At 42.7% G+C, this 27,409-nt stretch overlaps 2 protein-coding genes across 2 annotated transcripts; both read right to left on the bottom strand.

Annotated features, from left to right (window-relative positions):
* Nucleotides 1-13,233: 13,233 nt before the first annotated feature.
* LOC111012234 (Aldolase-type TIM barrel family protein) lies at nucleotides 13,234-17,346 on the bottom strand. The gene is made up of 6 exons (XM_022286304.2): nucleotides 17,092-17,346; nucleotides 16,070-16,282; nucleotides 15,846-15,941; nucleotides 14,668-14,813; nucleotides 13,910-14,129; nucleotides 13,234-13,731 (listed from the first exon to the last, which is right to left on the bottom strand). The coding sequence occupies exons 1-6, from the start codon at nucleotides 17,224-17,226 to the stop codon at nucleotides 13,546-13,548; spliced, it is 996 nt and encodes a 331-aa protein (XP_022141996.1). The 5' UTR covers nucleotides 17,227-17,346; the 3' UTR covers nucleotides 13,234-13,545.
* A 4,228-nt stretch (nucleotides 17,347-21,574) lies between these two features.
* On the bottom strand, nucleotides 21,575-25,727 carry LOC111012226 (phospho-2-dehydro-3-deoxyheptonate aldolase 2, chloroplastic). The gene is made up of 5 exons (XM_022286298.2): nucleotides 25,140-25,727; nucleotides 23,895-24,172; nucleotides 23,393-23,669; nucleotides 22,523-22,768; nucleotides 21,575-22,175 (listed from the first exon to the last, which is right to left on the bottom strand). The coding sequence occupies exons 1-5, from the start codon at nucleotides 25,617-25,619 to the stop codon at nucleotides 21,915-21,917; spliced, it is 1,542 nt and encodes a 513-aa protein (XP_022141990.1). The 5' UTR covers nucleotides 25,620-25,727; the 3' UTR covers nucleotides 21,575-21,914.
* Between the last annotated feature and the right edge of the window lie 1,682 nt (nucleotides 25,728-27,409).

The following is a 27,409-nucleotide window of genomic DNA, read 5'->3' as shown; positions in this document are numbered from 1 at the left end:
CACTTTGTTTATGCAAGGATATGCACAACAGTGTATTTCAGATTGTAGCTCGAACTCGGGCCTCCGGACCGATCTGAATACTTGGGCGGACCTGCACAAAAAGGTGAGCACTCCGACGATCAAGTCAGTATAGGTCGGATTCCCAGTTTAGTTCGAGGTCAGAAAATCATCGTACCTGATCGCGGAGTGAGGTCTTCTACTTATGGGTGGTAGTCCCGCTAATCTCGCGGCGGTTACACCCGGTAATCTCGGGACCGACGGTTACACCCAATAATCACGCCGCTGACAGTAGCTCACCTCGGCCCCCACCGAGCTCCTGGTATCGGACCTCGGCCAGGTTCACCTCGGCCCTCATACTTAGCATCTGTCAACGCTAGTGGTGGTGATCTCGGCGGTCCGAGCTGGGCATGACTCATGAGTCATCTTGGAGCACCAATAGGGGTCCTCCACGTGTCCAGGGTATTCTCTTCCCCAAACATTGGCCCCCTCTCTGTCTGGTCCGATCTCGACCTGGCAGAGAAGTTCATTCGACTTGCTTTAGACGCGTGGCGACTTCCTATTCGTGGGAAAATATAACCGTTGCGGTGGATTTATCGCCGGAATATTCAAATATTCCGACGCTTCAGATCTTCGGGAGGATCTTAGCCGCTCGTTGATTACACGTGTACAGTGGGGAAATTTTTCTGACGAGCTATAAATACCCCCAATCCTTCAGGTCATACCTTACGTTCCCTGAATTCTTGGAGTTCGATCTGAAGGTAACTCGAACCCTTGGTAGGTCGGTCTCTTCCCTCACTTTCTCTATCGAACGTAGTTGCCATGTCGTCCTCTTTTAGCAGCGACTTAAGGTCCGATGAGGGTTTAGCTCGTAGGTTAGAGTCCGAGCTCGAGGAGATAGAAAACTTTAGGTTCTCCGATGACGGGGAGGATAGTGATGCCTCCACCTCAAGTCAGGGTTTGGAATATCCTTCTAGGATACCTGAGCACTACCTCGGATCCCTTCATAGGGGGTTCGCTATCCCTGAGAACATCCTCCTTAGGATTCCGGAGGGGGGGGAGAGAGCTGACAATCCTCCAGAGGGATGGGTCACTCTCTACTTCAAAATGTTTGAGTACGGCCTCAGACTTCCCCTTCACCCTTTCGTCCAAGAGTTTCTTTTCCGAACTGGGTTGGCTCCGGCTCAAGTGGCCCCCAATGGGTGGGGTGTCATTTTCGCTTTGGCCATCCTTTTTTGGCTACGAGCTCGGGATAGTGAAGAGGCCGAGCTGTTGGACGTAGACCAGCTCCTCGCATGCTTCGAAGCGAAAAGGATAGCTAAGAAGCCTGGTCGGTTCTATATGTGCGCAAGGAAAGGCACAGGCGGTATAGTTAAGGGGCCGACCTCCATCAAGGGATGGGTGAGGAAGTGGTTCTACGCTTCTGGGGAATGGCTTGCAAAGGACGAGTCAGGTCGTTCATTCTTTGACGTTCCCACTAGGTTTGGGAACCTAGGTACGGAGTAGTTCTTACTTTTTGTGATTTTCTTTCGTGTCATTCAGGTCTAACTCGGATTTTGTCTTCGTACAGTTTCAATCCGACCAGTCCCCGAGCTTACGCAAGTCTCCTTCGACACGTTGAAATATTACAAGGAGCATTTTCCGAGGGGTAGGAAGGTCGGAACCTTGGTGACCGACAAGCTGCTGCTTGAGTCCGGGCTGCTAGATTACAACCCTGCAGTTCGTCCCATTGAATCCTCAAGGCCGAACTCCGAATTAGGTATGCCGAGCTTGCTACCCCTTCCTTTTCCTCTAACTTTGTGCTGATTTCTTTCCTTTGTTTTTCAGCCATGGTTTGCGGGTTTGCGAGTAACGTGAAACGCAAGTCCAAGGGCCGAGCCCATGCTCTTGAGGCCGCCCAGAGTTCGGAACCTGCCACTCCTGTTGTGGTAGGGCCAGCCTCGGAAGATCCAGCCCCAGTGATCGAGCTGGAGTCTTCTGGGGGTCCTTCGAGGGAGAAGCGCCCCAGGGATCAGACCGAGGCGGTGGACGTCTCGCCCTTGGGCGAGGAGGTGAGGGAGGAAGTCCCTCTGAAGCGAAGGAGGAAGAAGAAGAAGACCACCTCCCCCTTGGAGGTCGGAGCTCGTAGGGTCTTGCCTGCGAGCTTCGCAGATTAGGTGGACGATCCTGAGGCCAGGATGGGCGGGACGCCCGACGTGACAGCACGGTTCAGAATCGAGCCGTCAAGTTCTGGGGTGAGGGACCAGGTGTCCCGCATCTCGGCTGCAAGTTTGGACCGCTGCCTCAGAAGAGCGTCCAAATTTGTAAGTGACTCAGGGTCCGTCCTGCAGAGGACCATCGACTACGCCGCTGAGGTAAGATTGGTGTCTTCATTTTTGCTCAATTTACCTAACAGGTAGCTCGGTCTAACTTTCTTCTTTGTACTTTTTCTCAGGCGTTTGTTGCTTCCATTCAATCGGCTCTGGCCGTGAAGGCCGAGCTGGATGGGAGGGAAGCTCTGGCAGCGAGGGAGAAAGAGGAGTTCTCTGCTGCCTTGGAGGCTGCCTCTTCCACCATGAAGGATGAGCTGCTGAAAGCTCACTCTGAGGTGGAAATTTTGAAGGCTGAGGTGGAAGCCAAGGCCGAGCTGCTGAAGAAAGAAGAGGACAAACGCAAGGCCCAGCTCCGAGCTGCCCATGCTATCACCAAGGGCTTGGAGAAGGAGAAGTTCCAACTCCTCAAGGAGAAGGACGACATGCTCCAGGTGCTTGAAGCGAAGAGGAGGAGCTGAAGCATGCGACTGCCGAGCTGGAGACGGTGAAGGAGCGTCTCACCAATGGAGCCCTATTGGAGGAATCGTTTAGGCAACATCCTGACTTCGATGGATTTGCCAAAGACTTCTCTGACGCGGGCTTCAAGTTTCTCATGGAGGGCATTGCTTCCGACATGCCTGACCTTCAGATCGATCTCGGTGGTCTGAAGAAGAGATATGCTGAGCAGTGGGCGTCTGGGCCTAGCGGCACCCCTGGCCCCCAAGCGTTGGTGGATAAGTACGTCAGAGATCTGGACTCTGACTACTCCGACCTCAAAGAGGATCAGGTCGGCACCACTCAAAAGGGCGCTCCTCAAGCAGGCTCTTAGGCGACCACCCTTCAAGAGGCTTTTCGCTGTCTTTCTTCTCTTCTCTTTTTTTGTTTGTAAGTGTCAGGGCAGAGCTGCAAGGTCTATAAGCCTTGGCTCTACTCTCCATTTAATGAAGAAGCTTTGTTCGTTTTTACTTTAGTGTTGGCAACATCTTTCATTTCTTTGCTTTTTCTTCGAACTGCAGCCAATGTCACCTCGCACCTCTTACTTTTGAGGTCGCGCCTTCAATTAAAATAATTGAAAGTTTGAATTTGAATCTCTGTCTAGTGTTCAATGCATTGCACCAACTCTGGATTTTTTAACATCGCACCCTTAACTTAAAAACGTTAAAAGGCTAAAATCCTAAGTTCGTAGCTGTTCTTCATATCGCACCTCGTACCCTCAAGTTCGGAGGCTTGATCATTTTGAACTTTTCACATCGCCCCTTTACCTTGAAGGTTTGAATTTTAAGTTCATCAGTGGTTTTGGCATCGCACCTCGTACCCTTAGGTTTTGGAGGATTGGATTTTAACCGACTGCTGGAATGTGATCGTGTGGGAGTCCGTGGCCCCCATTTAATTTCTGGTCGAACTCGGAATCATGAAATTAAATCATCACATTTATTCCGATCATAATTCTTTTGAAACAGTTTTTACAGATCCATTGAAAACCCTTTTGGCATTCAAGGATAATAACGCTTCAGGTGCTCCGCGTTCCACGGGTGCGCGAGGACGTCTCCTTTCAGATCGGCCAATATGTACGTCCCAGGTCGGACTATGCCCTTGACCTCAAACGGCCCCTCCCAGGTCGGGTCAAGGGCACCCACATGGGTTTGGACCCTCCTTAAGACCAGATGTCCGACCTGGAAGGTCCGAGGTCGAACGCGGGCGTTGTAATGTCTGGCCATTCTGCCCTGATATTCCGCCAGGCGTAGCTGGGCCATCGCTCTTCTTTCTTCCAACAAGTCGAGGTTGAGGAGCAGCTCTTCCTCATTTGTTGTAGGCTCGTAATGCTCTACTCTGTCAGATGGCATGCCGATCTCAACCGGGACTACTGCTTCGGAGCCTAAGGCCAGGGAGAACGGGGTCTCACCCGTCGATTCTCTTTGGGTGGTCCGGTACGACCATAGAACCTCTGGTAGCTCCTCGGCCCACCTGCCTTTCTTGGAGTCCAGTCTAAGTTTGATGCCTCGCTTGATGATCTTGTTGACTGCCTCCACCTGCCCATTTGCTTGCGGATGTGCGGGGGACGAGCTAAGGTGACTTATGCCAAATTTGCTGCAAAAGTCTTTGAACATGACGTTGTCAAACTGCTTCCCATTGTCTGTCACAATGGCCTGCGGTATACCAAAGCGACATATGATATGTGTCCATACGAAGGACGTGACTCTGGATTCCGTTATGTGGGAGAGCGCCTCGGCCTCGACCCACTTTGTGAAGTAATCCACAGCAACCACAGCGAACTTGGTCTGGCCTTTGCCCAAAGGGAAAGGACCAATGATATCTACCCCCCACTGCGCGAATGGCCACGGGGCCGAGATGGGGGTGAGCAGCTCGGTAGGCTGGTGGATTATGTTTCCGTAGCGTTGGCAATTGTCGCAAGTTCTAACGAACTTCTTGGCGTCCTGGCTGAGGGTCGGCCAATAGTATCCTTGTCGGATCACTTTGGCTGACAGCGACCGGGCACCTGAGTGATTGTCGTACACTCCTTCGTGGATTTCTCTGAGGACGTATTGATCCTCTTCAGGGGTTAGGCATTTCAATAGAGGCAGGGAAAAGCCGCGTCGGTACAACGCTCCACTTCGGACCACGAACCGAGCTGCTTGCCTTGCCAACCTTCTGCGCTCCTTGGGGTCTTGCGGTGAATTGCCCCTAATAAAGTCCACAATCAGGTCCATCCATGAGGACTCTGGAGCGTCGATCTCTATCAGATCTGGCTCTGAGATCGAGGGATTATCTAAGATCTCGACGGGGACCGACCTGGCCAGGTCGGTCTCGTACGCTGATGCTAACTTGGCCAAGGCGTCGGCATTAGAATTTTCTGCTCGGCGAACCCGGCTTACTTCGTAAGTTCGAAATTGGACGAGGTACGATCTGACCTTGCCCAAATACTTCTCCATTCGGGAGTCCCTGGCTTGGTACTCTTCCGTGATCTGGCTCACAACCAGCTGGGAGTCGCTGAAGATCTTAACACAAGAGGCCCTCAATGCTCTGGCGACTCGTAGACCGGCAATAAATGCTTCATACTCAGCCTCGTTATTGGAAGTCCGGAAGCCGAACCTCAAGGCATACTCAAATCGCTCGCCTCCTGGTCCGAGCAAGAGGACCCCGGCCCCGCACCCCTTCTCATTGGAGGATCCGTCGACATAGATTGTCCACGGTAGGTCGGACTCGCCAAGCTCGGAGGGTGGTGTGAGCTCGGCTATGAAGTCTGCCACCGTTTGCCCTTTCCACTCAGCTCTAGGTTCGAACTGGATGTCGTATTCACTTAGCTCCATTGCCCACTTCATCAGGCGTCCAGAAGCTTCTGGCTTATGGAAGATGTTTTTTAGGGGCAAGTTAGTGAGCACCACCACAGTATGGGCTTGGAAGTATGCTCTAAGCCGTCGGGCCGAGGTGACTAAAGCAAGAGCCAACTTTTCCATCTGAGGGTATCTAGTCTCGGCTTCGGTCATAGCCTTGCTTGTGTAGTAGACCGGATTCTGCCGCGCTTCCTCTTGCCTGATTAGGGCCGAGCTGACGGCACTGTCAGACACTGCTAAGTACAATTGGAGCTTGTCCCCTGGCAGGGGCTTGGCGAGCAAAGGTGCCGAACAGAGGTAGCTCTTCAATTGCTGAAATGCTTGTTATCACTCTGCTGTCCATTCAAACGGCCCTTTCTTTCGCAGGACTTTGAAAAGAAAGGGAGGCACTTATCTATCGATCTTGAAACAAATCGGTTCAGGGCTGCAATCCTGCCATTGAGGCACTGAAGCTGTTTCAGCGTTTTGGGTGCCTCCATCTCGAGCACGGCTTTAATCTTTTCGGGGTTGGCCTCGATCCCCCGGTGGTTCACCATGAAGCCAAGGAATTTTCCCGAAGAGACTCCAAAGGCACATTTAGCTGGGTTGAGCTTCATTTGATATGTCCTTAGAACCTCGAAGGCTTCGGTCAGATCGGAAAGATGCGACTCAGACCACTTGCTCTTGACGAGCATGTCGTCCATATACACTTCCATATTCCGGCCGATCTGCTCGGCGAACATTTTGTTCACCATTCTCTGGTAGGTCGCTCCTGCGTTCTTTAAACCGAAGGGCATGACCTTGTAACAGTACAGACCTTGGTCTGTTATGAATGCGGTATGATCTTGATCTGGGACATGCATCTTGGTTTGGTTGTACCCAGAATAGGCGTCCATGAAGGTGAGCAGTTCGTGCCCGGCTGTGGCGTCCACGAGCTGATCAATCATCGGCAGTGGGAAGCAATCTTTCGGGCATGCCTTATTTAAGTTCGTAAAATCTACGCACATTCTCCACTTTTCGTTAGATTTTTTAACTAATACAACATTGGAGAGCCACTCGGGATACGAAATTTCTCTTATGTACTTAGCTTTCAAAAGTTTGCTAACTTCCTCAACAATTACATCACTCCTCTCCTTGTTTATAGGTCTTCTTTTTTGTTTTACAGGTCGGAATGAGGGATCTATGCTGAGGCGATGCGCCATAATTCGCGGGTCAATGCCAGGCATGTCCTCATGGGACCACGCAAAGACGTCCGAGTTGGATCTGAGAAAGTGGATTAGCTCCTCTCTGTCGGTGGCCCCCAGCTTGGTTCCTATGCTTACTTGCTTCTCGGGACTAAGCAAAGGAACAAGCTCGAGCTCCTCAGTGGGTGCGGCAAACTCCCTCCTCAGCAGGTCGGCCTCGAACTCGAGCGTCTCATCCCTACTGGTGAGAGTTTCAAGGGCGCAGACCGATGAGCCTTTGAGTGCGGAGGCATAGCACTCCCTCGAAGCGGTCTGTTCTCCTCAGACCGTGCCCACGCCATTGGGGGTGGAATACTTCAAAACTTGATGAAGTGTCGAGGGAAGGGCCCGAAATGAGTGGATGATGGGTCTCCCAAAGATGGCGTTATAGGTCGATCTACCGTCAATTACCACGAACTCGGCCATTTGGGTGACCTGAGTTTGGTCCTGCCCAAGCATGACCGGCAAGTCGATGCAACCCTCTGGGATGACCAATTCTCCAGAGAACCCAACCAGCGGTGTCGGGCTTTTCTTCAATTGCGACCTCGTCCATCCCAGGGCGAGGTAGGTCGGTAAGGACAAGATGTTAGCAGATGCGCCTCCGTCTACCAGCACCCTCCTGACCACCACATGATCAATCAAGGGAGCGATCACAAGTGCATCATTGTGGGGCAGGTGGACCTCCTCCAAGTCTGCACCGTCGAAGGTGATTGGGCAGGTCGGCCTCTGCTCCCTGATGATGCACACCTCGCACCTGGCTGCACGAGCTAACTCCTTTCTTTTATGTCCGGACTGACCCCCGCTTGGCCCTCCGAAAATGGTATTGATGACCGCAGGTCGGTCAGTGCGCCGGGGCGGCGTCCTCGAACGCTTCCGCTCTTCCTTTTTCTCTGCCGAGCTGGTCCTGGGCTTTCCCACAAATTTCTTGAAGTAGCCATCTTGAATTAGATCCTCAATTTGGCGCTTCAACTCCCAGCAGTTCGACGTGTTATGGCCGTGCTCCCGATGGAAGTGGCAATACTTGTCCTTGCTGTGCCTCTCCGGGGCTCCCCGAAGCTTCTCAGGACGCTTGAGTAGTTTTTCCATTCCAGACTCCTCGATGTTCGTTAGGATCTCGGAAATTGGAATTGTGGTCGGGGTGAAGCGTTTGTAAGGTCGGCTCCTGGTAGGTCCGTTCTCCGCCCTTTGATACTCAGCTCGGCCGTTGGAAAAGGATCCCTTGTCCTTGGACTTGGGATCTGCCTTTTCTATATCTTTTCCACTTCTGCCCCGGCCGATCTTTCGTTCGGGTCGGCCGGTTTTGGTTCGGAGGAGCTCCTGTCCATCGATGACTTTCTTCGCCTTCTGAAGCACCTCGGCGAAGGTGGTCGGGGCCTCCTCTCCAAGTTTCACCGTGAGGGCTTCGTCGGCTAGACCGGTGAGAAAATAGCACATGGCCGAGTCATCGGAGCAGTGTGCGACCTTCAATTGCTCCTCCTGGAATCTGGTGACATATTCTCGCAGCGTCTAACCCTCCTTCTGTCTGATGGTGGCGAGATGGGTCGCTGTCTTTTTGTCATAATGTCGAGAAGAGAACTGGGCGAGGAACTCCCTTCGCAGCTGAGAGTAGGTCGAGATCGACCTGGCTGGCAGTCTCCGATACCACAATCGCGCGCTGCCAGTAAGCGCGATCTGAAAGGCGCGACATTTGATTGCGTCTGATGCCGCTTGGAAATCCATGAGGCCTTCAAAGACCTCAACATAATCCTTGGGGTCCTTCGACCCATCATAAGGCTTCACGGTAGGAGCTTTGAACTTCAGAGGGATCGGTGCTTCCAAAACGTCCGAGGTGAAGGGCGATTCTCCCAAGTCGCCATCGTTCAGTGAACCTTCTTTCTGCTCACCTTTGGCCTTTAAGGCCTCCACCGGAGCGTCGAGCTGGCCCCTCAGCTGGTCGAACTCCTCCCTTGTAATCACTCCTGCAGGAGTTGCTGGGTTGCGAGAGGATTCAGCCTGCTGGTTGGAGCTCCTGTGTGAACGGGATGGTGACTGTCCTTTTCGGAGAGATGAGCCTCTCTTTCTGTTGAGGTGTTCACGGAGGTCTCTTCTCTGGCGAGTGTGTCCCTCGCTCTCGTTGTCTTCGGGATGTTCCTCCTCGACTGGGCCGAGGTGGGAACCCCTTTGCTCGCGTATGCCAACGCGCGTCGCTCGGTTCTCAGATCGGGACCCTGCACCTGCAGCTAATATCATTTCGTTATACATTTCCTCCATGGACCGCATTTTCGTGCGCATTGCCTCCATTTCTCTCTGGAGTGCGTCCAAGTTCTCACTTGTCGGGGCCGGGGCTGGACCCCGGGCGCCCTTCTTAGAGGTTCCACCTCGGCCAAGGGTGGCCTTGGATGTCCTTGGGGGGTGCGCAGGTGGTAGAACAGGTGCGGTGATTCGTGCCGACCTGCGGAGGGGTTCTGTTGCTAGGCCGTCGTGACCTTGCCCCTCTACCACTGCTGCTGCGACCTCCCTCTGGTGGGCATCGCTGGCAGCTAGGGTCCTTCGATCTGCCGTATTGGTCGAGTTTGCGGGTTGAACCATTTTCGCTTGCGTGTTGGTTTAAAAGAATTGGGATGACTTAGATTGTCGTCCCCACAGACGGCGCCAAATGTTTATGCAAGGATATGCACAACAGTGTATTTCAGATTGCAGCTCGAACTCGGCCTCCGGACCGATCTGAATACTTGGGCGGACCTGCACAAAAAGGTGAGCACTCCGACGATCAAGTCAATATAGGTCGAATTCCCAGTTTAGTTCGAGGTCAGAAAATCATCGTACCTGATCGCGGAGTGAAGTCCTCTACTTATGGGTGGTAGTCCCGCTAATCTCGCGGCGGTTACACCCGGTAATCTCGGGACCGACGGTTACACCCGATAATCACGCCGCTAACAGTAGCTCACCTCGGTCCCCACCGAGCTCCTGGTATCGGACCTCGGCCAGGTTCACCTCAGCCCTCATACTTAGCATATGTCAACGCTAGTGGTGGTGATCTCGGCGGTCCGAGCTGGGCATGACTCATGAGTCATCTTGGAGCACCAATAGGGGTCCTCCACGTGTCCAGGGTATTCTCTTCCCCAAACACACTTCATCATCAAAATTGCCTTTAGACTGAGGAATTTGTAAAATAAGATCAGCCTCCAATCCAATCCAGTGAAACTCATCCTCACTTTGTCCTCATTCTAGCACCCCCTGAGCTTATTAAGGCAGCACATGAAGGTAGACTTGAAATTTCCTTCCCTAGGGATCCAAGGGTCCGATCTGTACCCCTTCTCAAATAGGTCATGCCCCCACAGGATTCTTCTCCACACCTAAGATGACATGTTACCACAATTGAGCCTTCATAAAAGAGCCCATTTTGAAATATCTACCTCGCAAAATTCTGGCTAAATGACTATCAAGAAACCTCAATATCCTCCAACTCTGCTAGCCAACATAGCCTGATTAAAAATATTCAAATCTTTAAAACTCATTTCCCTTAGATCCTTTCTAACGCACAATCTTTTCTAGCTTCTTCAATTAATTTTTCTTGCCCGATGAGTCGAATCCCACCAAAAATTTGAATAGAGTGTCCTGACAGATGGAGTTCGATAGTTTAAAACAACTCATGGCATAATTAGGATGACCTAAGCAACTGCCTTTATAAAAACCTCCTTCCCACCCAAAGGAAAAAAAAAAAAAACTTTCCCTTCCAACCCCTTAAAGCCTTCCACACTATGTCATTTATAACATTGAAGACCCGGCTTTTATTCTTTGAGATCTGGGAAGGGAGACTAAGGTATTGGCCCAATTGATGGGAAAAGGCACATGAAGCTCACTTTGAATATGATCGATCATGTCTTTGGGGTGTCCTGGCAAGTCATAGATTGAGACTTGTCGAAGTTTATTGTTTGCCCCATTCTTTCTCATAAGCATGGAGAATTTGCTTTATAGATCGGCAATCCTTCTGTGTCGCATGGAAGAAAATAAGGCTATCATCTAAAAAAAATTAAATAAGGGAAATACTTATTAATACGAAACCCAATAAAATGGGTTATCCGTTCTTCTTTATTAAGGAGAGTAGAAATACCCTCAACACACAAAAGAAAAAAGATAAGAGGATAAAGGATCTCCTAACCAAGTCCCTGTTTTGGGGTGAAAGAAGGTCCTGGCACCCATTGATGAAAATTGAGAAGTTGACCAAATCAATGCATCGTAAAATTAAAGGAATCCATTTGCTACAGAACCCCATCTTTTCCATAACCATTCTAAAAAAGCTCATTCGACATGATCATAGGCTTTTGACATGTAAAGTTTCATATCCACATCTTCGATCTTTCCTGATTTTTTATGGTCAGGGCATGGATGCTTTTGAATCCAATGATGGCATGCATTATCCAATGATGGCATGCATTATCCGTTATTAGCCTTCCTACCTTCCTGGAACAAACCCAGACTAAGTCAGAGAGATGATATCATCGAGAACCATTTTGAGTCGATTGGTCAACGTTTTTGCAATAATCTTATAAATGACATTACAAAGGCTAATTCGTCTATAGTCTGTCATCTTCTTTGGCTCCTTGACTTTTGGGATAAGCAAAATAATCTTATCTACAGACTCCACACTTCTCTCCTCTCTCCACCATTGCAATTTAAACAGTCTCGTCCCCCACTATATCCCAGTACTTTTGATAAAAGAACGCTTGAAGACCATCAGGCCTCGGAGCCTTTGTCAGGTGCATGTCTTTTCGAGCCACTTTAAATACCCTAGATAGTCTTTAATTCTGAGCCTCGAAGATTGTGGTCGGGATTGCATCAATGACAAGTTTCATATCATTTGTTGAAGAGATATTTGAATAAAACAAATGATTAAAATATTGGGATGCAATATTACGAACCTTCCCTTCATTCTCCTCCCAAGTGTCATCATTCGTGAGGAGACCTCTAATTCTGTTTACCTTCCGTCTATGGCTAGCTCGCATGTGAAACAAATTCATGTTTCTATCACCCCACTGCAACCAATCTTCTCTAGCTCTCGAGTAGCTGTTCCAGTTCGTGCTCGGCCGTAAGGGACTTTATTCTCCTGTCCAGGCCTTCGTTTCGAACAATGTCATTAATCTCTGCTTCTTTATAGACAATAGCTCCACAAATTGATCCCCCAGGCAGATCCCAATTCCATCTAGAAAGCCAAGAGAGGCAGATAGGAACATTTCGCAGGAAACGATCCATCAACACTACCTGCCTCATTTCAAACACATTGATAATATCGCAACAACCATCAAAAATAGTCCAAGAATCTTTGAAACGAAGAGGTTTAAGCCTCTTATTCCCTGCCCTCCCCTCAGTACAAACTGAACTTCAGTAGCCACAATAGGATGATGGTCCAAAGCTAAAAGATCCAGGTGCCTCACTTTCATATAAGACTGCAATTGGAACATCTCTGAATTAATAAGGAAAAGATGCTCCCATATTGGTTGAGTTGCAAAATGTCTGTCATAGCAAGTAAACCCGTCTTCTGTAAATCCCGAGTCCAAAAAATCACAACGATAAAGAACATCTCTGAAGTCTTGCATTAAACTCTATCGTCGCGAAATCCCACCCTCCTTTTCAAGGCTTGAAATTATCTCATTAAAATCACCCTGATTTTGTGTTTTCGCCCCTCCTATATTATCCATGATGGCTTCCAGAGGAGTTGTGATATTTTGTCCTTTCCTACTCGTGACTTCCGTTTCCAAGTAGAGGTTAGTTTCAATGGTTCACTTCTGTCATTTTTTTTAAATTTTCCATGCTACCTTCCAAAGAAACCAATTTACCTTTAGGCAGTGAACAAGTTGATAGTTGGGCCTTGGAACTTGACTCTCCCTGCCTTGGTTGACTACAGTGAACCGGGTCACTAATTTTGTTAGAACCCATCTGGTCCGATCGAACCGCCTCACTCGCTTTCAAAATTGGATCCATATCTCTGGTTCCCGAAATTCCCTCAGATCATCCCGTTGAGCATTAATGTCCATTCCAATAACCATATTTTCCATAATGTTTCTGTATAATTGTAACGTTTTAGTACCCACATGTGGAGGTGAGGGATTGAACAAAACCCACATGTGGAGGTGGGGGATTGAACGAACTGCAAGTAGAACATTTCACGACGGCAATCAAAATATTCACACATTTATTTTTGGTCATCGTACATGTTATTCAACGTTATATTAGTGGCTTTGCATTCAAATTATAACTATAATCATAATTACAACATTGCATTCAAGTTATACACACAATGAATACGTTCCTTATACAGATTGATGGATGCTGATTCCATTTTGAGTAACCCACCCACCGAGAAACATTGAGGACAAGCTCATTTGGCATTATGGAAAACATGGTAAATAATAAATACTCTAAGATAGAAGCTGAGGGCAAATGTAAAAGATGTAGTTTTAGAGGAAAAAAGATACTTGTTTTTACGATCAAACGAGAAACAGAACCATTACTATGTCCTTCCGAAACTCGAAAACCTCTACACAACCTTGAAGGATAAGGACCTAAAATTCTACTGTTATGAACAGACTACTTTATTAGAACTTGAGGTTTGCTGAGTGCATGATTAACAGTGAAACTCAAATTTTCAGCCATTCATCCAACTTACATATGCATTTTCGATCTTATTTGTTCAGCAAAACCAAAAATTTTGGGGCTCTCATCATCAAACTTTATGAACATAAGTTAACTTCTAAAATGTGTTTGGATCTGATGCTGAGCACCTTCAACCAGCCTCCTTACCACTTCTCCTGCGGGTAGAATCTCCTTGATTAGTCCAACTCCTTGCCCAGCATACATTGCCATGCTCTCGATGTCGCCTTTTGCCGTTGCATTTGGCACGGTACCCGCAAAGCGTCGTATACCTACATCCTGTCCAAGCATGGATGTATTATATGCGGGAAAAAGATACATATAATTCAAAGTGTGGCTGAACGCTAGTATGTTTTTTACTTCATGGTCCATTGAATGAACTATGTAACTACAGCGTTTCCATATCCCTCTTATAAAACCTGTTTAAGTGGAGAAGAACATTGTAAGGGGAGCTCACCAGGCCATTAATTGTTGAACGACCGATAACAGGCTGGTTGCTTTCATTTTCATGGGCTGGAAGTGACTTCCAATCATCATAAAAGGGCGTCTGTAGAACACGTTGTGGGGCATCGGGCCATCTTGCGCGGCCGAAAATGTTTGTATAATCGGTTGCCTCCATTTCCACCAACTTCCTTTTGTATGTAGGGTGAGCATTGCTTTCTTCAGTAGCAACGAACCTGCAATATTTCATTTAGTTCTTGGGTGCTCAAATTACTATATATAGCAACAAACTTCTAAAAGCAAAATTGAAATCTCAGGAGATGCAAAAAAATCAATAGTGATAGTACCTAAAATTCTTGAGATATGTTTCGTCATTAAATTATTTAATCGTTCCATGTTCGATAATATGAGGATAACTGCAAGTTTTGGATTACACTAAATGAAAACACTACTTAGTACATGGATTACGATGTGACCAGTCAACCTCGATAAAACTCTCTCCAACGCCATTTTCATGGCTTAAATGAACTAAAATTAGACATATGTTAAAGAATATGTGTCACGGGGCAGTTTTATTACCATACTTACCTTCATAACATGGACACGGGTTCATTAATATGGTGGCTCTGAACCTGAACCAAACGCTGACTGAACATGTGCAATATTCTTACAACTAGGAAATTCTTTCTAATTGAGCACCAATATGTAGCACGGGTCTACCAGTTTTTTAAAAACAAGTTCTGTAAGTTGTATTCACAGTTGAGCTTTTCAAACCTAGTTCCAAGGCAGACACCACGAGCACCAAGGGCCAGAGCAGCAGCATAACCTCGCGAATCTGAAATTCCACCAGCCGCAATTACAGGTATATCTTCATTTCCAACAATATCAACTACCCTTGGTAAGATGGAAATCAAACCTTCCTGTAAAGAACTAAGTCAAACTTCTATAGACAATTTATTTGAGCAACGTTATGATAAAGTTGAAAGATAAATGTGAAGAGAGGTGAAGAATATGATTAATGAACACATGAATCTAGGTGATACGACCGGAGGCAGCAAAAAGCAAACCTGGCAGACTGCTAGGTTCATGTGTTCATATACTTAGTTCAAAAATATATGCATGATTAATTTCAAAAGGGAAATACTTCAATAATATATGCATGATTAATGTCAAAAGGGAAAAATGTCAAAATACATACTGATAAAGATCAATATTCAAAATCTAGTTCTCTCCAGAGTTGATTTCAAATTGAATACAGGCTTCCAACATAATGATAGAGAAGAGCCACCTCAGGTATTTTATACGTACACACAAAGGCAAAACGGCACCAGGGAGGAACAAAGAAAAAGCTGCAGAAGTTAGTTAGTAGTGTCGTGCGGGACCCCATTTTTGTAATAGGGTTGTACAGCAATAGGCCTGGCGGGGAGGGGTCTTAGCAGCGTTCGGGCCAGTAGGGAGGGATATTGTTTTAGTAGTATTTTGGTATTCTTAGACTTGTGTGTGAGAGAGTCCTAGCCTCTCCAAGTGCTAGGAACTTTGTTTATTGTGTTATTGTTTTTGTGAATGAATTAGCTGAGACAGGTCAACTGAGACCTATCACATAACCATTATCTCAAATAAACAAATGTTGTATCCTTCAAAAGATGAACACAGAACAGGGTAACTGGGTACCCTGGGTAGGCATCTGAACTAACACAATAATCTCTAAGTGAATTGAAAGCAGACGTTTGATGAATTAACTGTCTTATGTAAATTATTTTACCTGTTAATTCTTTTCTTTTCCTAGTAATTTAGAGAACTTTTTACAAAGGAGAAGGGCCGTACAAAACCACGGCCCCCAAGTGATTAAGACAATGAAAAGAAAAATTAAACGGATTATAATGGAAGAATCTAGAAACAAATATATAGCATCGCGAATTAATTAAGTTTTCAAGGAAGAAGAAGATCTATACTTGACCAATAACATGTCCTCCTGCTTCCCGTCCTTGGACAATTATTGCATCAACACCAACATCAACTGCTTTTCTCGCTTCTTCAACACTCCCAACCTGCAAAAGTAGTTCTTAAAGCCACTAGCAACCGTGCATAAAAATATAATGATGAGACAAAGCAATCAACCATTGAATTGAACCTTTTGGACATGTACAGTTAATGTGATTTGCAAGAGAACACTCACTTGTGGAATAATTTTCACCCCAGCAGAATGAACCTGATCTACAAGATCCTTTGAACACTCTCCCCAGTAAACTTGCACAACTGCTACTTTTTCATCTAATATGGCCCTTAAATTCTGCTCATGAGGAAATGCTAAAATGACACCAACTCCAAATGGTTTTTCTGTTAAAGCTCGGGTCTTCCTTATCAATTCTCGAATAAAATCAGGTGACTCCTGGTACATATAAATATATATAAAAAGCTTTAAATGTACGAGCTCCATACAACTATTCACCTCTTGACTTTTATAATAAAAGACTGTTCGATAATCACTGTATTATATGTTTTCAATTTAAGAAGATAAGCTTGTTCAGCACTTTACACATATCAATATTCCATAATCATTTTGAGGTAACAGAAAAATTCAGAGACCAAAAACATGTGGTTTCCAAAAATCTCATTTCTTGTTCAAAATTTGGCTAAAATCCAAAACCAATACAAAAAGTAGAAACTAAGCTAAATACATCACTAGCTCTTTGACAACAAAAAACAAAACAGTTACGAAACCGATGCTTTGCTCAATTTTAGTATTAATTTATAGACTAATCAAATAAATAGCTATACGATGCTTACAGTGAATTATTTACATTCAGACCATATACGAACTGTTCACAATGACGCATTGACGAGATCAATATTTCAAATGTTCAGTTAACTCAAAAATCCCCCAGAATTCCGCAACCAGTTATCGTTTTATTGTCTGCACTCCGATAAAACCATGCAATAACCAGTAGTAAAATAAAAAGGACGATTAAAAAATTGAAGTTTCAAAATCCGAACAGGACGTACGTATGATCGAACAATCAGACATCACACGGAGATAAGAATCAATCACTGAACTAATTAGGAACAGAAATTCCGTTTCTGCTCAATTTTCGTCAGATCAGATGATGCTTCTCCACAACACGTTACATTCAACGAGCATTTTTTCCATTTTGCGGTACATCTAAAGGCAGAAAGAAGAAATAGTATAGAAAAAGATACCCAATCGGGGGCTCTGAGGAGGCCGAGTCCACCGGCATTGGCGACGGCAGCAACAAGCTCGGGACTGGAGATATCAGGTCCAAGTGGAGCCTGAACTATGCCGTACTGGAAACCAAGAATCCCTCCGAAAGCCATGTGTCTTTCTCTCTTCCGCTGGCAATGGCAATGGATTGATCGGAAGAAGCGAGAATATATTGGAAGTTGAAAGCGGCAGTGGCGGCCATGGGAGGCGGCTTGGAAGGTTACGTGAGACCTGCCGGGTTCAACACGTAAGCAAATACGCCGCACAATCGCTTTAGCCCGTCAGGTAGTGCGATACGACGACGTAATGCGGCGACGTGAACAATTCTTCCTCTCTGTTTTGTTATTTTTTTTTAGGGCAGCACGTGTTTAATCTATTAAAAGAATCGTTTTTCTTAGTCCGGAGTTAACATTCGAACTTTTATGTCATGGTTGGATACATATATCTTAACGTAAGTATAGCATCTACCAAAAGAGTCATTACCTCATTATTTCAATATATTTTGAATTTCAATATATTTTGATTAGTAAAAGCTAGGATCAATTGACCCATTACTTATATTATTATACTTATGCTTTATTTTAATTAACATCATTATTGGTGTTATTATTATGTCTTCCACTATTTGAGTGGGAGATGATTTTTTCTTTTTAAGGTTGGGTGGGAGATAAATTTGATTGCAAGCTCTCTTATGACATTTAAATATCTAATAAAACCATGGATCAATGTTTTGTGAGTTTGGTAGAGATTTGTATTAAAATAAAGAGCTTCATTCAAGTTTGTATTTGAATTCTTTAGTTAAATATAGGTCGATTTGATTTTGATTGGTTCGATTTTTTCATTTTATATTTGAGTATTGGAAGTATCGCGATTGATGTCAATATTGATTAGTTGAATTGATTTTAGTCAACATTAAAATGATTTAAATATCACGGTTTCTTTACTTTTAAGTTGGAATGACAACGAAATAAGGTGGTTTCTCAATCATGACCTCACACAAGATGTCGCTACCTCATTTCCAATTTGGAGAATCCCCATTTGTGATAGATGTTCCAAAAAATGCTCATCTTAAACTTTTCTACCAAAAATAATTATATGTGTTTAAATATTATTCCTTGGAAATTTTTATTTATACTATCTATGAGCACCTATAAATTCATCTTTAAAAATTTATATTTTGTGTTGAGGGAGAAATCCAATCAGGACATGCATCGAGCATTAAAGATGATAACGAGGTACGGAACCACAAACGGTTAACAACGTACGTTGTGCGTGTGTACGGACATGTCACCTCCAGGGCTGTACAGGACATCAAGGGCTGAGCTGCAAGGGGACAAACCCGCAGACAGATACGTCACCCACTGTTGGAGACGTCCACCCCCTTCTTCAGATCTCTTTACACCTCTAACCACCATCCTTCCTAGTCGGTCATCTGTACCCATAAACGGGAAGGACTCTATCACTATCAAGTAAATGAAAATCTGTCACTAAATCTTTAAGGTGTGTACTCCAACTTGGTGATTGAAGTATGTTAGGCGGGACACCATACCGACATCAAGTTTTCTGGTTGTAGTAGACAGACGCATTCGAAGGACACGTAGAACTCACCAAAATTAGCCGTTAATATTTATTAGTTTCTAAATTTTCAAGTTTGTTCCCTTAAACTTACCAGAAAAAGTTATTGACTTATTTTTTTTGAAAGAAAAAGTTATGTATTTATAAAAGTTAATCATTTTAATTCTCATCATTATTTTACCATTAACTATTTAATAATAGATTAAGAGTGTGTTTTGAGAATAATTTTGGCAGGACTAAAATCACTTTTGTCTTTGATAAAATTTCCTCTCTATTGATCATGTTTAGCAAATTAAAAAATTGATTTTATCATAGCTTAAAATCAGTTAAAATTGATTTTTAAGGTATCACTTAGATGGTGATTTTTTGCTTTTGATATCCGTGTTATTCTTAAATTTCTTTTTTCAATTCTACTGTCCCTCCCAAACAAATGTGGAACATTTGAGAAAATCAAGGTTATGGATGAGGTCCAATCCTACTTTTAAATGAGGATTTCCCACTCTACTTGGTATGGGGCTGGCAGGCACTAGACCCATTAGGATCTTTTAGAGAGTCGTATTCTAAAGGGAAACACTGGTAAACAATTTGTATGGTAAAAAATAGCCGAAGTAGGAGATTCAAGGCTAAGACTTTTGCCACCTTGAGTTCTCAAAGAGGTTTAAATAGTCTTCGTTAATAAATTTATCAAGGATATGTTGGCGAGTAAAGATAGAAGGAGTGATTTTGCAAAAAGAGATTCAAGTACAGTTGATTTTCTAAAATAACCATACAAGTGATATCTTAAAAATCAATTTAGAGTGATTTTAATTTTTTTTAAAATCAAGTTTTTAATTTGCCAAACATGATTAATTGAAAATGAAGTGATTTCGACAAATTGTGTCATGCCAAAATCACTCCAAAACACACCTAAGACTCTAATAGAAAAATGATTGGGTTGATGTGGCAAATTTGAGTTACAAGATTGCAGCTTTAAGGTTATTGCGTAACGTAATCGAATGGATAAATATCGCAATCTTAAATCAACGTCGTGTTGTCCTTCCATTCGTATTACATTGATATCTTTTCTTTGGAAAACACCATGATTGGGGTCTAATATCATGGTGTTCATCTAAAGATCATGATGTTCATCTTCCAATCACGTTACGTGATGACCATTTAGTAACGCGACTGCATTATATGAACACTAAGATCTTGATTTCGAGTATGACCATGACAGGGTCTACTAATATCATGTTGTTCATCTTATCGCAGAATTAGACCAGCTATTAACGTCGGCTTATCTATCAGTTGCGTCGAATCTGCTGCTCAGTTGAAAGCTATGAAACAAGTTTGCGGTAGTTCAAAACTGGAATTCGCACAATATCGCGAAGTGGCCGCCTTTGCTCAATTTGGGTCAGACCTTGATGTTGCGACTCAGGCATTACTCAATAGAGGTGCAAGGCTTACAAAAGTACCAAAATAACCACAATATGCACCACTTCCAATTGAAAAACAAATTCTAGTCATTTATGCTGCTGGCTTGTGGAACCATTTGTTTAGTATTTGTTTGGGGACCTGCCACTGGAAGGCTTTCTGCGTTCAGTCATATCACGTTACACGATGAACAATGCAATATGAAACCGTATCGCGGTAATATGGTCACTTAATAACCCCATTGATCTTACCTTAAAACAACCTATTTCCACAACTGTTTAGTTATATGAATCGATTCAGGATCAAAATGTGCTTAAAATGATTTTTTATATGCTTAAAAAGGTTTTAAAATATAAATTTCCACTCTAAAGCCCAGCAATCTTTTCGTCAGAAACTTATGAGAATTGTTAGTAGATGGACCACTTTAAACCCATTTCTAAAAATCTAGACAAATATATGATTGTAAAATGTAGGGACTAAACAAACGTATAACGGAAAACTCAAAGACCAAAAGGATATCCGCTATGATATTTTTTCCACCTTTCTAAGCTTTCCTCAACACTCTAAAGCCATCAAAGCCCTGTATATCGATATTGACACCACATCAATATCATCTGACTCTGAAAACTTGTTCTCTCTAGCTTACACAAACAATTGCTCGAGGGCAATAATATTAACTTCATAACAAGGAGTTTATTTATTTATAGTGAATTTGCCGTACATTTAATTTAAGTACATTTTCTTAAAACAGTTTCTAGAAAAGTACTTTTTTAGTCCCTAAACTTTTCACTATATGTTCTGTTGATCCCTACGTTTTAAAATCGCGCACTTTTTCTTATGCGTTATAAAAAATAGATTTAGTAGTCTCTCGACCACTAATAGATCTGTCTAAGTCTATAACAGAAAGATGACTAGGCTGGCACTAAGGTTATCATATAACGTGATTAGATGGATAAACATCGGGATGTTAAAACCACATCACAGAGTTCATCCATCCGATCACGTTACATCGAGATCTTTTCTTTGGGTAACACCATGGAAGGAAGAATTTGAGATTGAACTGTTCCTCTTTTGATTGCCTTACAGAATGACCATCTAGTAATGTGATCGCATTATGAGCACTGCGATCTTAATTTGGAGTATAACCATGATGGGACTAATATCACGATGTTCATCATCATACAGCGATATGGAATCCTATTGCGGGAATGGTCACCCAATAATCTCATCGATCCACAAGCACTAAACAACCTATGAATCGACTCATGTTCAGAACGTGCCAAAAATAATTTTCATCTATGCTTAAAAAAGTTTAACACTAAGAAAAAAATTATTGATCGATTTCTACCCTAAAGCCCAATCATCTTTTCGTTGGAGACTTATTGTTACTGAATGGACCATTGAAACCCATTTCTGAAAATCCAAAAACAAAAATGCACAATTTTTAAATATAGGGACCTCCTGCTCCAAGCCTCCAATTATATGTGCTTAGTGAATTTTATTCACTATCTTGTACTTATCTTTTACCTTTTACAAAGAGTAGCTGATACACCAAACAGGCAAACAACATTACATAGAACTTCTTTTTCACCACATCTCTACTACATTCTACGACCACTCAAAACACCATTTCAAGCCTTACTTCTACTCAAATACCACTGCTAGGTGTTACATGAACCGACCCGACCCAACATTATGTGACGTAAATAGATAAATTCCAAGTGCATTTTAGCTATATACCGTTTTTTAATCCATGATAAAATCAAAGCAAGGGTTAAGTGTACATAAGATCATTTACCCGAGGCTGCTATTCTCAGAACGATCCTGAAGCTTGACCAGTTCTGAGCCTTCTCCTCCTCAACCGCTCTGCGATGATGAAGGCAAGCTCTAGAGACTGAGAAGCATTGAGTCTGGGGTCGCAGTGAGTATGGTACCGTGAGCTCAGATCATTATATGTTATTGTCCGTGAGCCTCCAACACACTCGGTTACATTCTGCCCTGTCATCTCCAAATGAACTCCTCCAGGGTAGCTTCCCTCTTGATCGTGTACGTCGAAAAACGCTCTCACCTCAGCCTGCCATCGAGGAATCAACATTGACAGATCATTCTCGTAGTTAAAATATATACACACACACAATCATTGAATGATCTAGAAGTCAAAATCACATCTAGTTAAGCTCGTTATAACACAGTTTAAAGTTTTTTCAAACTCAACTAAGTGCGTAAAAATATTGTTCTAAGTGAAGATCTCATCTAATAACTAACTAATAACATTTAGGTTTAAAACCATAATTCAAGAAGGTCAAAAGCATCCAAGCGATTAACAAGATCATTGACAAAGACTGGTATTATTATTGTGTGTAATAAGATACAGTCTAAGGAACAAATGAAATGTATCTAAGTTGGAAAGAAAGATCATACCCTAATTGCATCAAAAGAACGTGTTTTTAGTCCACAGGGAGCTTTGATCGTATTCCCGTGCATAGGGTCGCTAACCCAAGTGACAAACTGACCAGCTCGGCGGACTTCCCTGATAAGATGTGGAAGTTTCACTCTCATGTTCTCAGCTCCCATTCTTACAATCACTACAATTCTTCCAGGCTTGTTCGTGGGATTTAGAATGTCAATAAGCTTGACCAATTCTTTTGGATCCATCTTATCACTTGCCTGTATCAAAACGTTATGTATCAGTTGTCAAATTTCTTCATGCAAAAGAGAAACCATTTATTTATTTATTATTATTTTTATAAGAAGCCAAGCTTTTATTAAGACAAATGAAAGAATGTACAAGGACATTTAAAAAATGAAAAATGAAAAAAAAATAAATATAAATAAACCTAACAGAAGGAAGTCAAGCAAGCCTAAAAAGGTGGCTCCATATTTCCAAGAAAAACATCTAACTTATAATTATAAAAATCCATAATAACCGAAGCCCACAAAGAAGTATTAAATCTTATAAGATCTCACGTGGCCTCCCAAGACCTTTCTAACCCTCCAAAACAATTCAAGAGCCATAATTGATAACCTATAGAAGAATAATATGTAGAAGGGATAAGTAGGTCAGAGAATGAGACACTTCAACAAGTAAAAGGCAAAATAATGTTGAGTCCAAAATTGATAAATAAAAAATAATACATAGGATCATCCATAAATTTGATCTTCAAACTATAAAGTAAATCACGTTATGACATAGTTTTAACAAAGACAATCAAAACAAAACCAAAATGTAGCTCATGGTAAAAAATAATGGAATCAAACTCCAACATTTAAAATCTGGATAGTTCAAGGTACCTTAATGCCAATCGGATTAGCAACGCCTCTCAAAAACTCAACATGTGCACCATCAAGTTGGCGAGTTCGTTCACCCACCCAAAGCATGTGAGCCGAGCAGTCATAGTAAATCCCAGAAGTGGAATCCTCCCTGGTAAGTGCTTGCTCATAAGGGAGGAGCAAACACTCATGAGATGTCCAGAACTCGGTTGTCGTCATGATAGGGTGATCAACAGTGAGTCCAGCAGCAGCCATGAATCCAAGGGCCTCATCAACTCTATGGGCTAGTTCTCGGTATCTGTTGGCACATCATGCAAGCAAAATATATAACCAGATTATGCAACTACAGTGAATAGTTATCAAAACGAACACTAATGGGTCGCTATATCAACATAGGTGACTGATATTCATTGAGAAGTTTACATGGAAATGATGTGATGTGCAATGACTTGATCGTAACCAAATACCAATAGAAAATTAGATTAAAAAAAGTACAGTACAGTACAGTACTTGAGAGTCAAACCTATCACCCTGCTCGCTATGCTCGGTGAAATCGAGATTCCACTGGGTAACTCTCTGCATTGCAGCATAACCTCCCGTGGCAAATGCCCTAAGGAGGTTCAATGTTGCCACTGACTGACAGTAAGCCCTATTCATTCGATCGGGGTCTGGAATCCTAGATTTCTCATCAAATGCATCACCATTTATATTGTCTCCTCTGTAGCTTGGGAGTTTCACTCCATCCTTCTCCTCATATGAATCTGATCTTGGCTTTGCAAACTGACCTGCCATTCTCCCTACCTACATCACAAATAAGTTCTATTATAAACCCGCCAAGCAAGCAAGCATAATTCCATACAATATAACCCTGGAATCATTCGGCAGTTTTCAAGGAAAGCATAATGCAGTGTTAGAAAATTCTCGCTCCAATCTCCAGTGTAGGGAAACTCGCCCTACATACTTATAAATAAGTAAAAGAAAGGAAAAACTTCAAAATTGTCGGATAACAGGGAATTCCAGCAACCATTCTATTGACTCGTATTATTGAGACTAGACGAAAACTGTAGTGATACATGTAAGTTAAAGAAATGTACAAAAGATTCAATAGATCATATAACCTATGAGCTTAAGGTTTTTGGATTAGTAGTAATCCAACATGGTATGAGATCATTGGTTCTTGTGTTTGAGCCTTGTATGGTGTTTGTAAGTGTTTTTAAAATAATTAATTTAAGCAAAAGTACTTTGATCAATTTTTTTGAATTCAACAATTGTGGAGTGAGGATCTATGCTCCAATTTACAAATGTAATTTGAATATAAGCACTCCGCACTCGAGTAAAAAGTGTTTGAAAGCTAGTCATTTTGGTGTTCGGTTCTACCCTCTAAAAGTAATTTTAAGTTTTTCCATAACAGTCACTTCAATCAAAAACACTCAACAAGGTAATTTCTCATAAAGCATTTTAATTGCTTTTGACTTGTTTTAAAATCACATCATGATTTTGAGTGAGAACTATTTTTTAGTATAGCAAAAAGTATTTTGATCATGCCAAACGTTAACTGTAGTATCATTTCTTCCACAAATAATATTGACAATCACTTGTGCATCAAATCACTTACGAACATGAATATCATCAACTAACAGTCTCGGAGAAGTAAAATCCAAAAACATGTCACTTCCTTGCAGAACGACACATAAAAATTCAAAAGAATTTAATAATGATCCCAAAATGCAAAAATAAAACAAACCAAGATCACAGCAACAGAATCAACCTTGATAACCGGCATTTGACCTCCAAACATAAGAACGACGCTCATCTGGAGCAGAACACGAAAGGTATCACGAATGTTGTTGGCATTAAACTCCTTGAAGCTCTCGGCACAATCCCCACCCTGAAGAAGAAAAGCCTTCCCCACAGCGGCCAGCGCCAGCCGCTCCTCAAGGGTCCTGGCCTCTCCGGCAAAAACCACCGGCGGGAACGACTCGAGGGTCTGGAGGACGGAATCGAGCATCGCCTGATCTGGGTATTCGGGGAGTTGCAGAGCCCTCTTTGTCTTCCAGCTATCGGGGCTCCATTGGGTGGGAGACGGTGATTTTGACTTCGATGGGCCGGCTGCATGGACGGCGGAGATGGGTTTGGGTGATCTGTTGACGGCGGTGGTGTGGAGAGATGGGCGGCGATGGTGGACGCCATGGAAGGGCTTTGAGGTGATCGGAAAGTGGGAATGGAGGAGGGATTTTGAGAAAGCCATTGATGGGGCAGTTTGAGAGAGAAAATGGAAATGTGCAACTCCCAAAGATGACGACGATTCGAGTTGTCGACTTGGGTTCTTCGAACATTCGAAAGCGGCCACCAAGAGGTACCAAAAAAGTAGGCAAATAATAGAATAGGGGTCACTGTAATTGGTTGTCTTCTTTATCTATTACCGTTTCAAGTTAGTTTTTCTTTTTTCCCCCTTGAACTATACAAAATATCCTTAACGGTATTATTTACTCCTAAACTTTCAAAATCTTTATTTTTCTCTCTCAACCTTTTTTTAGTACTACTTCTAAGGGTGAGGATTCGAACTCATGATCTTTTGGTCAAAAATAGGTCTCTTAATCTGTTTGGCATTTTTATCTTTAAACTTAACTTTTATCAACTTTTCGTCAAAAGTGGAGATGGCAATGACTTGTAAAATGTGATACACTAATGGGTGGCAAGTTTCAAGTATGCTTATGAACTTTATGGTAAGTTTCAATTGTGATACTTTTGTTTCAAAAGTTTCGTTTTAACCCAAAACCTTTGGAGTTGTTTCAAAACAATTTCACCGTTAAAATGAAGACGAAAATATAATGTGACGATTAGTTGAAAGTTAAAGGTTACATGTGGGCATAATTTGGCTATGAATGGTAAAAGAGTTGAAAAGTTTTAATCATATTTAAAATTGCTTCGATTAGAGAGGGAGACAAATTTATGAGATGTAATTTTGTTGAAATGGTGGGGAAGTCCCATATTGTGAAATAAAATTGTTTATTGGTAAAACTGCAACCTCTTTTAACTCAAACATGGGAAAGGTCGAATGAGAGAGGATTCGAGAGAAAAAAAAATCTAGAGTTCATGAGAGGAATATGTTTACGAGAGAGAAATTGTGGGAGAGGGATATTGAAAATGTGTCTGTGGAAGGGTCACTAGGTTCCATTGTCTTAGATTTATTTATTTGTTGTCTCATCCTCTCATCCATTCATGCCCTAATATTTATTTTCAACAATTAATCATGAGGTTGAGGTCCCGAATGTCCTCCGTGGTTTACTTAATTATTCCTCAAAATATATTTTGTTTTCCCCATATTTTGATTGGAGGGGGTGCAATATTTTACCTTAATTTCCAGATTCACTCACTATCCCCAAATTATATAATGTAATTTTGAATGTGATTAAGACTTGACCTTTGATTTTTGTGTCCTATTGCTCACTACGATGTCATATTTTCATCTTCAGTTTAAGTTGGAAAGCTAATGAAATGATTGTTTTGAAATAATTTTAATGATTAAGGGTCAAAATGAAACTTTTTAAATGATAATGATATAATTGAAACCAATCATAAAATCCAGGGGCATAAATGAAACCTGACTTTTTGCCACATGTACCATTATTTTACAAGTCATCACCAAATCACTTTTTTTGTTCTCATTTTAACATAATAGTTGACGAAGAGATACTTTTGAAACAAGCTTGAAGTTTAATCGTAAAAATGAAACTTTTGAAAGGTTAGAGATTATATCTGAAATATATTTCAAAGTTTAGAGACATTTTGTATAAGTAAACCTTGCTATCCTTGATTGAAAGTAGAATTTAACTGTTGTATTATTTTTAATGAAAATATTCTACATAGATCAAACATTTGTATAAATTTGTTAACTAAAATAGTCCCTTTTTAAAAATTCAGAAATCAAAGTGAATGAACCAAAATAAATCAATACTTGTGAATATTTATGAGGTTCCATCTCAAAACCAATTTTAAGATTGTGGTCCTTTTGACTCATCGATCTTGGTCGGATTC

This window comes from Momordica charantia, assembly GCF_013281855.1.
Source record: "Momordica charantia cultivar OHB3-1 chromosome 4 unlocalized genomic scaffold, Mcharantia_2.0 BLBB01000004.1, whole genome shotgun sequence".
NCBI lineage: Eukaryota > Viridiplantae > Streptophyta > Magnoliopsida > Cucurbitales > Cucurbitaceae > Momordica > Momordica charantia.
The sequence above is the reverse complement of the archived record's forward strand: the minus strand, read 5'-3'. Positions and strand labels throughout refer to the sequence as shown.